The sequence below is a fragment of the Pleurodeles waltl genome, chromosome 8 (assembly GCF_031143425.1).
Source record: "Pleurodeles waltl isolate 20211129_DDA chromosome 8, aPleWal1.hap1.20221129, whole genome shotgun sequence".
NCBI classification, from domain to species: domain Eukaryota; kingdom Metazoa; phylum Chordata; class Amphibia; order Caudata; family Salamandridae; genus Pleurodeles; species Pleurodeles waltl.
The window spans coordinates 1145145186-1145161649 of NC_090447.1; the positions used below are offsets into that span (position 1 = coordinate 1145145186).

At 46.3% G+C, this 16464-nt stretch overlaps 1 protein-coding gene across 2 annotated transcripts in view; it reads right to left on the reverse strand.

Annotated features, from left to right (window-relative positions):
* The window catches only part of FNDC3A (fibronectin type III domain containing 3A), a 1418915-nt gene that overhangs the window by 569972 nt on the left and 832479 nt on the right, over window positions 1–16464 (reverse strand). For both annotated transcript variants that reach the window (XM_069205374.1, XM_069205375.1), the window contains one exon: window positions 1894–2068. In XM_069205374.1, coding sequence (XP_069061475.1) covers window positions 1894–2068 — 175 coding nt within the window. The remainder of the gene's footprint in view (window positions 1–1893; window positions 2069–16464) is intronic.

The following is a 16464-nucleotide window of genomic DNA, read 5'->3' on the forward strand; positions in this document are numbered from 1 at the left end:
CCTAAAGTTAAATGGCAGTAAAATAGAGAACATTGGCCCCTTATGGGCCATGCCATTTTGGAATCTCCTGCTCTGGTCTGCATTAGGCCTGATACCTTTCCTAGTTTCCTGTATGAGAAAATTAGGAGTTAAAATAGACTCGGCTCGCGAGCAGGTTCAATTATCTGATAAGTTCTGCTTTTTGCAGTTTTAGACTGAAAAAATAATCTTTCATCTGTTCTCGTGCTCACACAATGTGCCAAACCTCAATGTGTTTAAATCAGCCTGGCTACATTACTGAAATGCCATCATCTTGAAGTACCCGACTGCCTGATTTGTATGCTCCAACAAGTTCTGAATTATGTAGCAGGATTTGTGCTAGGCCTAAGAGCTACAGACTATATTTCTCACACTTTAGCTTACCTGCATTGGCTACCTCTAAAAGTAAAGGTGTGTATTATATTCAAATCATAATGCCTGGCGCATAAAGCTGTTTATCTCATATGCATCTCTTTTTTGTGGCTCCTTAGATTCTTCGCTCATGCTCGGAGACAAAGTTTTGCCCATTGCCCCAGCACAAAAAAGGAATAAACTTCTGTTTTCTGTCTGAGCTTCATAAATGCTTTAAAACAAACATAAAACACTGCCTTCTCAATTGAGACTCTGAGAAATAACGTGTATCATCTTTGTACCAGTGGTTTCTGAAATTCCTATGTAAATGCAGGGCTCTATGTACAGGTTAAAGATCACTGGCAAGAGGATGGGGGAATGCTACAGAAGAAACGGGGGAGCTCTGATCTGGAGCAACATATATGACCCATGTGACTATTTTCCAGGTATCACTTGAGACCTCACAGGATAATGCTGCTGAAGCAAAGACTTTTGTACGAGAATTCGTCAAATAGGGTTAAGCTGCAGATGATGTTGAGGATGAAAAGTTGAGTGGGCTATGATGGCAGTGGTTACCACTGTCAAATAACTATAGGGGTTCACTGGCCACTTGGATGCAGCTTTCTCCATGAGTTTGGATCTGACCTCACACTGATGGCCTTAATCTTATAGTAGAATTTGTTGGAAACAATCTTCTCAATTACCTTCCCAAGGAAGGGCAGATCAGGTGCTGGGCAGTAATTTGAGTGGTCATCAGGGATGAGATCGAGTTTCTTCAGGGAGGGGACCCTGCAGGCATCCAGTAAGGTATAATGAGAGAGGGACACACAGATGCTGTTAATTAGAGATGTCTTACCAGTTCTGTCAGCAAGAATAAAAAAATCAGCAAAACGTCACAAGGAGCTTATATAAGGACACGCTAGGTACAAAACTAACAAACATAATAAGGCCCCATTCTCAAAGGGAATATATAGACTAATGTGCCTGAACATATTTCCATTTTAGATTCAAAATTGAAAGAATTTGTGATCTAAAGACGATTCAGTCTTTGGTGTATCAATAGTTTTCTTAACATTTGTAGGAGTGAACTTATTTAATTGTCAACTGAGCTTATCAACTTTAGGTATATCTGTACACATTTCTGGAGGATCAACAGGAAAAAAGCTGAGGAACAACAATTGTCGTGCTGGATGAAATGGAGAAGGGACAAATAAAAAAAATTGAAAGCAATGCACAAATAAGAATAGAATAAGGCTAAGAAAGTTATGTACAGTATGTCTGGAAGATAAATTAATTCATGAAGAAACACTCAAGGTCCTCAAGGACAGTAGATACACAGTTTCTGTGAGTGTAGGTAGTGGAGAAAATTAGCATGACTGGATACACACAACACTACAAGGAGGATTCAGTGAAGAATACAACATGTAATAGAACCTTCCAATTTTGGCTAGGCAATCTCCACTGATATCATAATGTAACTGATCATACTCCTTCCTTAGATCAGTTTACCTAAGAAACACTTACTGAGGTTTCATCTTCCATCTCTAAGGTATACGAAATCCCTTCATCGGATGGTGTTCCTGAGGGTTTAGTCCACTGTACACATAACCAAGTAACTCCAGCTTTAATAAGTGTTGGGCTAGCTGGCACTGATGGAGCACTGCCGGATGTGTAATAAATGACCTCTTCACTAAAGCCACTGTTTGAAAAATCAAATATTTTAAATAAAAAAAGAATTAAGGAACAATTACTTTTATCCATTAGAATAAAACAATGATTAACAAAATTACTTGTATTTTCAAAAGTAAAACATTAAACAATTCCAATCATACACATGACACAAATCCATAAAATATATTAATATAATTGTATACATAAATACACATGAAGTGTATCAAAATTAAGCAGAGATCTAGCTTCCCCTGCGACAAAGTGTAAACTATTCCCATTAGCTTAGCTACCATTTCCTGCCTGTTCATCATTATTTACAAATCAAGAAGACAGACAGAGTGATTAAATATTTTCTGGAATCATTAGATCAAAAATGGTTTGTAAAACTAAAGTAAATTTGCAAATAAAATATTTTATTTTAAACACAATACAAAGCAGAGTATCAAAAATACATAAACTGGTCAAGAAATGATTGTATGACAATAAAGACAATGCAGCTAGTAAGTAGTAGCATGATGCCATTGTTAGCAGTACAAAAAAGGAAAACGAGCAGAATCCTACTCAAATGTTTCAATCATATGGATACTGTTAAGCATTCTGAGAATCTGTGAAAAGTAACTTCCTTTCACCCACTTAATTAGGGCTATGACTGTTGGTCTCTTTAATGGTGTTTAACCAAGGCCTTGTAAGGACCAATACAATTCATTAATTTAAAATGCTTGCTTCTGTCACACATCGATGTATTGCATTGTAGATCCATTTAAAAAGGGTGCTGTACCCCTGACAAAGCACTTTTGTGGTGGGCTACACTATAAGAGTGCTGTGGGTGGAAAGGTATGTGCTTGTCAAGTGCTCTGTAAGAGTAGCTGTAACATCAATAGAGAGGCCCACAGTTGTGCTCCTACTGTGTTTTGCCACTGTGCAAAAAGAGAGGAAAGGCATTCATTAGATGATAATGCATGAATGACAGAAAGTCCATGAGTGCAGTGTGGCCGGTGGGGGGAGTGTACAACATCACATTTATATGGCAGAGATCTCTGAAATCAGGTTAAAGCAAGCATGTAACTGTGCGTATGCAGGGCCAGGGAAGGGTGAGAAAAAAATGCAGTTGTGCATGCAAGTGAATACCGACCAGTTTTGGATTATGTACCATACAGTTTAAAGAAAATCCGAATATGGGCACAGTAAACACCCAGATGTGAAGGGTGCTACCTTTGTACGATGTGGATGCACTCTGACACCAACTATAGTGTATGCTTGAAGTTCACCCAGGGATGGCACAGGAGAAACATATTATGCAACCAGCCACGGTATACGCTTTAGAGAGCCCACCCAAGTGTAGCAGGGAGTATCCCTTAGGATTGAGCATTTTACATCAAGACATTGTATATGGTGTTTGGTCACAGTGAAATGGCAGAGAAAGGATGCTTATTTGAGCATCGACTGTGTAAACCTGATCAATCATTATGTGATTAGCTATATTATAGGACTGCAGAGCCTACTCAGGTGAGACATGGAGCTGCCCACAGGAGTGAGCATTATATTTTCAGCTGAATGGTAATCCTTACTTCACTGACTTTTACATAAGGAGTCATTACATTGCAGAAAGCACATTGGGCGTACCTTTGCATCCTTGGTCTTTACATTTGGGGCCCCTTTACTTTGTAGGTAAGGATGTATTACTTCTAACCCACACACCCACCCACCCCTACACACACATATTTCTGAGAGACAGTAACCACTAGTCATAGTTAGGGTTACTAAAGATAGGAATTCCTCTGACTTTTCATCATTAATACATTTGTGCCTTTTTGATGAATCTCCACATAACTTTGCAGATCAATTCTTTCTTCTATAGTGGTGAATGATGCAAGGTTTTGCAGTGATTGGTCAAAGGGGTGCAAAGATAAAAGATGGGTTGCAAAACATGCTTTTCCACCAATGCATTTTCCATACCCTTTTGTATCTCTCGTGGTAAGAAAATGGGTGAATGGATTTACATTAATTTGGGCAGAATTAGACATTATGGTGCACAGATTATCCTTTTGGGTACTACATGTAAGTAGAGTAATTAGTTGTTAACTTATAAGGTATTTTAACTTAGAGATATCTGTTGTCATTTTATTTTCACAAACATTTGCAGTATTTCATGGAAGTAGCACCATACATAGCGATGACAAGTCATAACGTGATTGGCTAATGACTACCTCTGCAAAAGTTAAAAGCAGCCAGCTTGTTGTTAATTACACTTTGCCTGTGTTTTGCGTTCTGCATTTTGCCCTTAGATGTAGGTATTAGGTTTGATAATATTCACCGACATAGTACCACTTTATTGAACGAGTAATAGGTAAGCAAAATCTTTATGTTTCTATATATATTTTTTTTTTTTTAAATCAGAGCACCGCAGTACCAAAAAATAAATTAAAAAAAACTTTTCATTTTAACATATTTAAATCTTTAGCAAAAGGTCAATGCAGTATAGTGGTAATACCTAAAAATTACTGTGCTACTCAAAGAACAAGTTACTTACCTTCTTCGGTAATGCATTATCTGGTAGAGACTCTATCTAGCTGCAGATTCCTTACTTATGAATTCCCTGGTGTCAGCTTCGAATCTGGAATCTTTTTGCTGAGCAATACCCTGTGCGCGCCGTCTAGTGGCTTCGTTCGGTTCCGCGGGCATTGTCCAGCTCCGCATGGCTTCGTCAGCATCGTTGGAGCGGTCTGTGATGTCACGGTCATCTATATAGACGCCACCTAGGCGCGCGTACGTCAGTTCTTTTATACACAGAACTTCCATGCAAAAAGTCAAGGATGGAACCAACATGTCTGTGCAAAACTAGGGCCCTGAAAAGGGATAAACCTTAACCCTAATAGTCATATCCACAGAGCAGGGAGGTATGGGTGGGTGTAAGGAATCTGCAGCTAGAGACTCTACCAGATAATGCGTTACCGAAGATAAGTAACTTGTTAATCTGATGAGACCTCTAGCTGCGGATTCCTTACCTTTGAACAGACACCCAAGCCATAATCTCCTGGCAGTGGGCTATGGATACCACTCCTTACACTAGAAAGTCCTGCAGGACGGAACGGGCAAAGTACCCGTCCCTTCGTACCTGACTGTCCAGGCAGTAATGTTTCGCAAATGTATGCAAAGATGCCCATGTTGCCGCCTGACAGATCACCAGGGATGGTACGCCTCGAGCTAGCGCAGTGGTAGTAGCTTTGCCCCTGGCAGAATGAGCCCACAAGCCCTCAGGAGGCTGCTTCCTGGTCAATGCGTAGCATATCTTGATGCCAAGAATGACCCAGCACGAAATGGTTCGCTTCTGCACTGCCCGACCCTTCTTTACCCTAAGGTACCCCACAAATAGTTGGTCATCCACCCAGAACTCTTTTGTGCGGTCAAGGTAGAATGACAATGCTCTTTTTGGGTCCAGGTGATGGAGTCACTCCTCTTCTTTAGAGGGATGCGGTGGAGCAAAGAAGTTGGAGAGGGTGATGGTCTGATGGAATCGGGTCACCACCATTGGGAGGAAAGAGGCACAAGTTCTGAGAACCACTTTATCTGGATGAATAGTGAGATACGAAGGCTTTGATGACAGGGCTTGCATTTAACTTACCCTCCTGGCAGATGTTATTGCCACTAAGAAGGCTGGTTTGAGGGTAAGCAGCCGGAGAGGACTGTTGTGTAACAGCTCAAAAGGAGCACACATGAGCAATGTGAGGATAAGATTTAAGTCCCATTGAGGCATAATAAAGGGCGTGGGGGAAACATACATACAAGCCCTTTGAGGAATCTATGAACAATGGGAGATTTAAACAAGGAAGGCTGGCAGGCAGCCGAAAAAAATGCCTATAAGGCAGAAAGAGAGCACTTTACAGTCCCTAAGGTAGAACTCTGCCGGGCTAGAGTCAGAATAAAAAGAAGAATGTCAGAAAGAGAAGCAGAAAGAGGGTCAAATGACCTTTTTGTACAATAATGTACAAAGCGTTTCCAACGGCAGGCGTATACCGTCCTAGTGGAGGGACATCTGGCTGCTAAAATAATCTTACAGACTTCGGGGGAAAGGTCAAAAGCCATCAACTGCAGCTGCTGAATCTCCACGCATGAAGGCGCAGAGATTACAGGTTCAGGTGGAGAACCCTCTCCTGCTGCTGCGACAGAGGAGCCTCTCAAAGGGGCAGCCTAATCGGAGGATTGATGCTCATTTTGAGTAGCTTGGGATACCAGACTCTCCGTGCCAAATCCGGAGCCACTAAGATGATTTGGGCCTGGTCGTTCTTGATCTACTTGAGAACTCTGGGCAAAAGTGGGATAGGCGGAAATGCGTTTGGAGACCTATATTTCACTTGCGACGAAAAGCGTCGCTGAGCGATTGCCGCCTGGGATACTCGAACGCGCAATACTGCTGACATTGCGTGTTCTCTGCAGAGGTACACAGATCTAACCAAGGCTCTCCCCACTGCTGAAAAGAGTCCTTGTGCTACCTCCGGATGGAGATACCATTTGTGATCCACTATGCATCAACAGCTTAGTTTGTATGCCCTGGCGTTCAAAGAACCTGCCAGGTGTTGAACCACCAGAGTTATGCCCTGCTGTTCCAGCCATGTCCTGAGACGCAGAGCCTCTTGACAAAGGGACCATGATCTCACAACGCCCTGCTTGTTGCAGTACCACCTTGCGGTGGTTTTGTCCGTGAACACCTGCACTATCTTCCCTTTCACAACAGGAAGAAATGCTTTTTTAATGTTAGCCAGATCCCCCGAAACTCCAGTAAGTTGATATGGAGCACGGACTCCGCTGGAGACCAGAGGCCCCTGATCTCTGCCTCTCTCAGATGTCTGCCCCATCCCAGAAGTGACACATCTGTCATGTGAGATCTGGCTGGGGAAGGGAGAGGAGTCTGCCTCTGACCCAATCGCAGTTCACTAACCACCACTGCAGGTCTTTTGCAGTTCCCTCTGAGATAAGATTTCCCTGATGTTATGCCCACTGGAACTTCAGATCCCATTGCAGTGCCCTCATATGCCATCTGGTATGTTTTACTAACAGTTTGCATGAAGTCATGAGTCCTGACAGCCTCAGAGTCTGTCTCACAGAAATCCAGGACCGAGACATCGGTATCATAACCTCAATATCATGGACTCGCTGCTCAGGAGGATAAGCCCAAAACTGCACTGTATCCAGAACAGCTCCGATAAAAGGGAGCTTCTGAGAGGGAGTCAGGTGTGACTTCAGCATGTTTATAGTGAACCGCAGCGAATGCAGGAGGTCCACCGCAGTCTGAAGGTGGGTGACAAGAGCCTGAGGCATAGGAGCCTTTAACAGTCAGTCGTCGAGGTAGGAAAGCCTGAAATCCCTAACCTGGGCAGATGAGCTGCCACCACCGCCATCACCTTGGTGAACACCCAGTGAGATCAAAGGGGAGCAAGGTAAACTCAAAGTGCTCGTGGCCCACCTTGAAAAACAAGCAACGCCTGTGGGCGGGCAGGATGGGGATATGAAAATACGCGCCCTGCAAGTCCAACGCTACCATCCAGGCTCCTTGGTCTAGGGCAGACAAGACCTGTGCAAGAGTGAGCATCTTGAATTTCTCCTTTTTGAGGAAGAGATTGACGTCCCTTAAATCCAAGATAGGCCAAAGACTCTTGTTCTTTTTTGGGATCAGAAAGTAGCAGGAATAACAACTACTGCCTACTTCTGACATCAGGACCCTTTCGATGGCTCCTTTGGCCAAGAAAGCCGTAACTTCCTCTCAGAGTAAGATCAAATGGTCCTCCATCAGCCGTTCTTTTACCGGAGGGATAGAAGGAGGGAAAGACGGGAAGGGAATAGCCCTTCTGTATAATCTACAAGACCCATTTGTCCGATGTTATGGAAGAATCGTAGGCAAAACATATCCATGTACTTACATTGCAGAATTAGTATGACTGTAATACAATTCATAGGTGCTCAGCAGGTTTTTCCCACTCACGCATTTTGTGTGGTTTTCAACTGGCCCGTTAACCTGCAGTCTGGAGGGAGTGCCTATGTGGTCTATTCACATATACAGGAATGTGGCATGCTAAGTGGTATACCTTACGTTACAAGACATCCAACACCTTCAGCAGGGGAATCGGAGCTGAGCAGCACAGGCATCAGTAGGGTGCAGAGGTCTGTTAACATTAGCTCCCATTGTGACGCAAGGGGGTATTTGTGTAAACCCAGCACATCTTTGCGCCGAAGAGCAGTGCACTATGCAGTAGGGGCCAGTCCACACAATGCATTAAGCGCGCTAGGATCACAAACCAGTAGTGATTCAGAGTGGGACACGACCACAACATATGCAGGAAGTCCGCCCCCAAAACCAGACAGCGAGGACAAGTGGAATCTGTGCAGTTAAAATATTTGTTAATCTTCTCAGGTGGGAGATAGGCCCTCTGCGTACCATAAAATTGTATGAGGTGGAATCGCATGTTGCGGGGAACATACATGGGAGTTTCCAGCACAGTCGCCCGTTCCTTATCAGTAAAAGGTCCCCCCCCCGTCCACCTCCCATCGCCCACAAAGGGTCGCAAGTGGGCCAGATGTGGGTAGTCAGAGAGTCTGCTATCCAGTGTATTAAAGGTCTCCCTTTCCCAAATACATGTAGATACTGTAGCGTGTAATGTATTTGGGGTTCCCTCGTAAGGTCACCCCATGCACATTGTAAAACATGCTTAAGGAAGCTATACAAGAGAAATGTACCTGGGTGCAGACCAATTGTTTTTGTTGGAAAGATCTCCTAGGGTGTATATTTTCACTTTGTGCCAGGAGGCTAGCTCTGCAGGTGATGTGATACATGTGCCACGTGGTGTCCCTAATAGCGGTATGGCCGGTGCATAGGGTGTAGTGTCCCTGGTGAGGTAATAGCACCTACGGTAGGAGCAGTGTGCTAAGTTTAGCAACATTGGCACTGGTGTGGGGTACTTAGTACAAGGGTGAAATAAATGAAGCAATTTATAACCCGACCATGCTGGTAGGTCAGTGGCCGTGTCCGCCAGCTGTCGAGATGAGAACCAATGAGCCATTTAATGCGATTCAGTTCTTGAAGACCTGTGACCCAGATAAGAATCATGCAGAATTCATCCCAGAACTCATGAGCAATTAAGCAGACCCAGAACATATGAAGCACGTCAGCCTGAGAAGAAAGGCATCAAGGCCAATATGGTGATGTCGTGGGGTAGAGTCTGGCCACTGTCAGGTAGGCTCTTTGTAGGATATTTTGCTGTATTTACTGGAAATACGCGTTAGGAGACCCCTCATGGGGGTATATGAGTAGTGTTGGAAGTTGGCTCTGTATATACTATCTCAAAGTGAGAGATAGTGTGCACAGAGTCCAAGGGTTCCCCTTAGAGGTTGATAGCGGCAAAAATAGATAATACTAATGCTCTATTTTGTGGTAGTGTGGTCAAGCAGTAGGGTTATCTGAGGGTAGTGTTAAGCATTTGTTTTACACACACAGACAATAAATGAGGAACACACACTCAAAGATTTAACTCCAGGTCAATAGTTTTTATAGAAAAATATATTTTCTTAATTTATTTTAGAACCACAAGATTCAAGATAAGTACATAAAATGCAAGGTACTTCACACAGGTAAGTATAGAACTTTGATTCAGAGCAGTAGTACACACAGTTTTAGTTAAAATGGAAATAAGCTATTTTAAAAGTGGACACAGAGCAAAAATCAACAGTTACTGGGGGAGGTAAGTTTGGTTAAGTTTCTCAGGTAAGTAAAGCACTTACAGTCAGTCCCCTGGGCACAGGCAGCCCACAGTTGGGGGTTCAAGGCAACCCCAAAGCCACAGCACCAGCAACACAGGGCCGGTCAGGTGCAGAGGTCAAAGGTGGGCCCAAAACACATAGGTACCTATGGAGTACAGGGGTGCTCCGGTTTCAGTCTGCCAGCAGGTAAGTACCTGCGTCCTCGGGGAGCAGACTAGGGGGGATTTGTAGAGCACTGGAGGGGGGGGGGGACACAAACAGGCCCACAAAACACACCCTCAGCGGCACAGGGGCAGCCGGGTGCAGTGTGCAAAGTAGGCATCAGGTTTGAAATTGAAAGCAATGGAGGGACCCGGGGGTCACTTAGGCGAGGCAGGCAGGGCACAGGAGGGGCTTCTCAGGCCAGCCACCGACTGGGCTAGGAAGAGGGTCGCCTGCTGGTCACTCCTGCACTGGTGGGTGGTTCCTCTCAGTCCTGGGGGCTGCGGGTGCAGTGCTTGGACCAGACGTCGGGTTCCTTGTTACCAGGCAGTTGTGTTCAGGGGGAGCCTCTGGATTCTCTCTGCAGGCGTCGCTGTGAGGGTGCAGGGAGGTCGACTCAGGTTACTCACGATGTCGTAGTCGCCTGGGAGTCCTCTCTGTGGTGTTAGTTCTCTGGAGCTTGAGTCGGGGCGTCGGGTGGAGTGTGTGAAGTCTCATGCTTCCGGCAGAAAGAGTGAGTTCTTGGAAAGTTGTTTCTTTGTTGCAAAGTTGTTGCAGATTTTGAACAGTGCCACTGTTCTCAGGGGTTTCTTGCTCCTTTGGGTTCAGGGCAATCCTCTGAGTCCTCAGAGGTCGCTGGTCCCTGTCGGATGCGTCGCTGTGCAGGTTCTTTGAGTCTGGAGACAGGCCGGTAGGGCTGGGGCCAAGTCATCTCTGCGGGGCTTTCAGGTCAGCAGTCCTCCTTCTTTCTTCAGGTTGCAGGAATCCGATTTCCTGGGTTCAGTGTCGCCCCTAAGTACTAAATTTAGAGGGATGTTTAGGTTTAGGGGGCAGTAGCCAATGGTTACTGTCCTGGAGGGTGGTTACACCCTCTTTGTGCCTCCTCCCTGAGGGGAGGGGGGCACATCCCTATTCCTATTGGGGGAATCCTCCAATCTCAAGATGGATGTTTGCTGAAGGCAGGAGTCACCTCAGCTCAGGGCACCTTAGGGGCTGTCCTGACTGGTGGGTGGCTCCTCCTTGTTTTCCTCATTATCTCCTCGAGCCTTGCTGCCAAAAGTGGGGGCAGAGGCCAGAGGGCGGGCATCTCCACTAGCTGGGATGCCCTGGGGTGCTGTAATAAAAGGCATGAGCCTTTGAGGCTCACTGCCTGGTGTTACAGTTCCTGCAGGGGGAGGTGAGAAGCACCTCCACCCAGTACAGGCTTTGTTCCTGGCCACAGAGTGACAAAGGCCAGAAACTTGTCTAGTTGTGGCAGGCTGGCAGAAACTGGCCAGTCTAGCACTAGGAGTCGGACTGGTATTCAGGGGGCACCTCTAAGATGCCCTCTTGGTGCATTTTACAATAAATCCCACACTAGCATCAGTGTGCATTTATTTTGCTGAGACGTTTGATACCAAACTTCCCAGATTTCAGTGTAGCCATTATGGAACTGTGGAATTCGTGTATGACAGACTCCCAGACCATATACTCTTTATTGCTACTCTGCACTTACAATGTCTAAGGTTTTGCTTAGACACTGTAGGGGCACAGTGCTCATGCACATATGCCCTCACCTGTGGTATAGCACGCCCTGCCTTAGGGCTGTAAAGCCTGCTAAAGGAGGGACTTACCTATGCCACAGGCAATGAGAAGTGGGCATGGCACTCTGAGGGGAGTGCCCTGTCAACTTAGTCATTTTCTCCCCACCAGCACACACAAGCTGTGAGGCAGTGTGCATGTGCTGAGTGAGGGGTCCCCAGGGTGGCCTAAGACATGCTGCAGCCCTTAGAGACCTTCCCTGGCAACTGGGCACTTGGTACCAGTGGTACCATTTACAAGGGACTTATCTGTGTGCCAGCGCTGTGCCAATTGTGGGAACAAAGGTACAGTTTAGGGAAAGAACACTGGTGCTGGGACCTGGTTAGCAGGGTCCCAGCACACTTTCAATCATAACTGGCATCAACAAAAGGCAAAAAGTCAGGGGGTAACCATGCCAAGGAAGGCATTTCCTTACAAGTGGCCTGTCCCATTCCTTCGGGGTCAGTGGATGACTAATGTCTAGGCCCACTTCTGTTGGAGTGGGACCAGTGGATCTGCTGTCTTATTTGGTATGGCTTTGTCTATCCAGGAGACGATCTCCGTCTAGAACCTATTGTGAATATAATTTGAGTTAGTGGATAGGTTGTGGGCTCAAAAACCACAATCCCATAAAGGCGCTCCCAACTCGACAACCAGGCACCTATGTACCAGGAACTGTCCCCTGAGAGGCCATTATGCTCAGAGAGTAGTTTGAATAGGATCAGGACATTCTCCTGAAACAGGTCACAAAATGTGCTTCCACTCGAAGACTCCCAAGTCTCCACTCCTCTCTGCCTGCTGCAATTCTGAAGAACATTATAGCTGTCAGGGGGATCTCGGGTGCATATGGTGCCAACCCAGATGAGAGTCACAGTGCCCGTTGGTAACTACCATGAGCAATACAAAGCAAATTAATCGAAGCTGTAGGTAGAACCGATTTTGGTAGGAACAGCCGGCAAGCGGTATTCAATGCACTCTTCCCATCCCCCATGCATAACTCAACTAAATTTCGGCTGGAAAGCCAACAAACTGGCCACTGGAGTTGTGCGTCCAGGAAGTAGTGCTCAAATTTAGGGGGCTCCCAGATCTCCTCCATCGGTGGGGAGTTGTAGCTTGGCCGGAACAACTCTGCGCCAATCTTTATTCCATTTCAGGTCACCGAACATGGTGTTCTATAAACAGAATGTGCTGTGAGGTATGGGAATGGGCAAGTTGGCAAAGTGATACAGCAGCATCTCCATTTTTGAGAGGGCTACGCAGCCCAGCACTGTAGTGGGGAGGGAGTGCCAAAAGGTGATATGGTGTTGGATAGAGGAGGTTGGCCTAATTAGATTAGCATCCCGCAATTCTTGGGCAGCATGGCAGTCACTGTTGCCCAGGTATTGCAAGGTGTGAGTTTCCCACGTGAATGGGTGAGCATCAACTGTTATTTTATGCATCGGGTAGGTAGGATGCATCTAGAATAAACAGGTTTTGTCCCAATTGACTCTCAGGCCTGAGACTGCTCTGAAGGCACACACTATATTTACTATGCCATGTACTTCCTCGCGGATGTCTTGAGCATATATTAAGACATCATCTGCATAGACAGAAGCACCTTGCATCGCGCCATTGAGAGGTACACCCCATGTTCTTCCAGACGGACGGAGGTGCTGAGCCATCTGCCCCATCTTCTGCGCGAAGAGTACGAACAAGGGTGGCATCCCTGAGGTGTGACACAATTCACAGGAAAAAGGTCGGAAATCAGCTGCCCAATACGGACCCTAGCTGTCAGCTCCATGTATAGCAGCTTGATCAGTCGCAACATCCTGCTGTCTATGCCCCTCTTTTGGTGGACTGTGAACATCTAATTCCATATCAAAAGCTTTCTCTAGGTCTAGTACTTAACAAGCTGGGTGGGGCCAATGTTATGGCGCCTCTTTGAGGAGCATGAGCAGTCTGCGAATACTAAGGGATGTGGATCTGCCAGGTATGAAGTACTTTGCCCGGGATGAAATAATACAGGCATGAATTCCCCAAAAAATTCCGCTATTATTTCACTCAGAATTGTGTAGTCTCTCACAGCTAATGGCCTATAGGAGGCGACTTCAAGGGGGTCTCACCCTGGCTTAGGTAGGGAGACCAGGTTCGTCTCACACTTGGATTGTGGCAAGAGTCCAGTAGCAAGTGCAAAAGTATACAATTCGGCCAGTTTCGGGACCAGTTGGTCTTCATAAGCTATGTAAAACTCTACCATTAGGTCATCCAGGCCTGATGTGTCACATGTTGGAGAATCCCATATGACACATCGGATCTCTTATTCTGTAATCAGAGCATTAAGGCCATTTCTTTGTGCCATAGGTATCAACGGTAGTGTGATGGTGATGTAGATTTGTATGGCACAGCTTATCACCCGTGAGGTTATTCAGGTGCTGGAGCAGAAGTGTAGGTCCGGCGGTTCTCCTACTTGAACAGCCAGATCTTCAGCTTCTTGTCAAAGCTGAGGAGTGGAGTGTGGTCCTGATGTGAAGTTTTCTGCAGCTTAAGGTGGCGATGAAGGAAAAAGTGCATCCTACTGTTTTGCTTCTGCGGTTGCAGGGAATTTTTGCGAAGGAGAAAGAGGTGGAACATAGCTATGTGGAGGGTTGGCAGAGTTGGAGTCAGTTATTAAGGTAGGCTGGACCTGCACTGTGGAGGGCTTTGCAGGTACAGATAAGAAGCTTGAATTTGCAGCATTTCTGGATGGGTAGCCCGTGCAGTTCAGTGAGGTAGGGAGTGATATGTCCACTTCTAGGGACATCTAGGATGAGCCTGGTAGCGGTGTTCTGAATGGTTTTGAGTCTTTGTGTGTGTTGTTTGGAAATGCAGACGTAGAGCGCATTGCCATAATCAAGTCTCCTGGTGACAAGGGCCTGGGTGATCGTGCATCTCGCGTGCATGGAGATCATGATGTGGCAACCGGTTGCAATCACAGCACTGACCTGTTTTTTCATCGAGAGCTTGTCATCAAGGATGATGCGAGGTTTCTGGTATGGTCTTTGAGGGTTGGAGTGTGGCCCAGGTCAGGTGGCCACCAGAGGGAGTTCTTAATTCCAAAGTTAAATTTTTGTCAGTGTTGAGTTCGAGGCAGTTCTCCTGCACCTGGTTGCCACGTTGGACATGCAGGCAATGAAGTTGTTCTTGGTGGTGGTGATGTTTGTGTCAGTGAGGGAGAGGATGAACTGAGTGTCATCAGCAAAGGAGACAATGTTGAAGACATGGGTTCTTATGACGCAGGCAAGAGGTGGCATGTAAACGATGAACAAGGTTAGAGACAGGAGTCCTGGGGGACTTCTGCAGATGAGCTTCTTGTGTTCGGAGGTGAAAGTGGATAGTCTGGCTCGTGTTCTGTTGGAGAGGAAGGAGGTGTTCCAACGGAGGGCGAGTCCTTGGATTCCTGAAGTCTGTCAATAAGGGTGCAGTGGGTGACAGTGTCGAAGTCCGCAGAGAAGTCAAGCAGGATAAGTGCAGTGGTTTCTCCTCTGTCCATGATTGATAGAATGTCTGATGCTGCCAGGATGGCGGTTTCCGTGATGTGGTTCCTGTAGAATCCTGAATGGAAGGAGTCCAGGAGTTGGTGCTGGTGAAGATGGGCAGAGAGCTGCTTGTTGATCTCTTTCTCAGGACTTTGACTGAGAAGGGTAGGTGCAAGATAGGCCTGTCATTGCTCAGGCCTTTTGGGTTTGGCAAGGGTTCCTTCAGCAGAGCTGTGACCACTACCCGTTTCCAGCTATTCAGGAAGTGTCCACTGAGGATGGAGGAGTTGATAATGGTGGTCAGGTGGGCGCTGATCGGGCTGCTTTCTCAAGTTGTACATCTGGTGAGGGCATGGGCCTTAGGGGGACCAAGAGTGGATCGTCTGCATGATTCTGGTGGTGTCCTCAGTGGTAAGGGGACTCCAGTCCATTAGGAGGTGGGTGATCCTGATGGTGGTGAAGGGCTATGTGATGATGTTCTCTATGGTGTGTTGATATGTAAGTTTTGAGTAGATCTTGAGAATTTTGTTGCGGAAAAGTTCTGAAAGGTCATTGCAGAGCATCTGTGAGGGGATGACTTTGTTGGCGGCAGCTGTGGGGTTAGTTAATTCTTTGATGATGATGAATTTCTTGCCGGTGAGGGTGCAGGATTCAAGTCTGATCACGAGGGTCGCTGTCAGGGCTTCTTTGATTTGTTTGACCTTCTGAGTTCAGATTTGTAGCTGCCTCTGGCGCTGTTGTCTCGGCTGGTTTTTCATCTGCTTTCCAGCTGCTTGAAATAGCGCTTAGATTCTCTTAGGTCTTCCGTCTGCCGGCAGAGGTTTGAGCACGAGTTCTTGTGTCGCTGGTCTTCTTCAAGGGGGCATTTTATTGGCCCAGTCTAAGATCCAATTGTTGAAGGTGGAAAGGTTGTTCTGTAGGTCGCATGTGAAAGCGGTGGTTGGATCCGAGGGCGTGGGTTCACTTGCTTCTGTTACCTTGTTCTAATTGCGGCTGAGGTTGATGGTTGGTTTGTGTTTGTTGGGGTGGGCTGCACTGATGAAGAGATGTACGATGGAGTGGTCTGCTGGATGTGAAGACTGAGTCCAGTGTGTGTCTGGAAATGTCGGGCCTCATACAAATTGTGTGAGTCCGATGTTGTCAAAGTTTCCAGTTCGGTGCCATTATGGTCTGTCAGGGGTCACTGAGATTAATGTTGAGGTCGTCAAGTAGGAGAAAGTTGTTGGATCTCATGACAATAAAGGTGATGAAGTCGGTGAGGAGGTTGCTGAAGGTGGTGCAGGACGGTGGTTGGTAAGCGAGGTTGCCTGAGATGATCGTGGAGTGGCTGAGTTGCAGTTGGAAATGCAGGTGTCCCATGAGCATGGTTAGTTCCTCAGAAGAGGTGGTGATGATGTCCTTGTGGCTGACTGCAAAGACT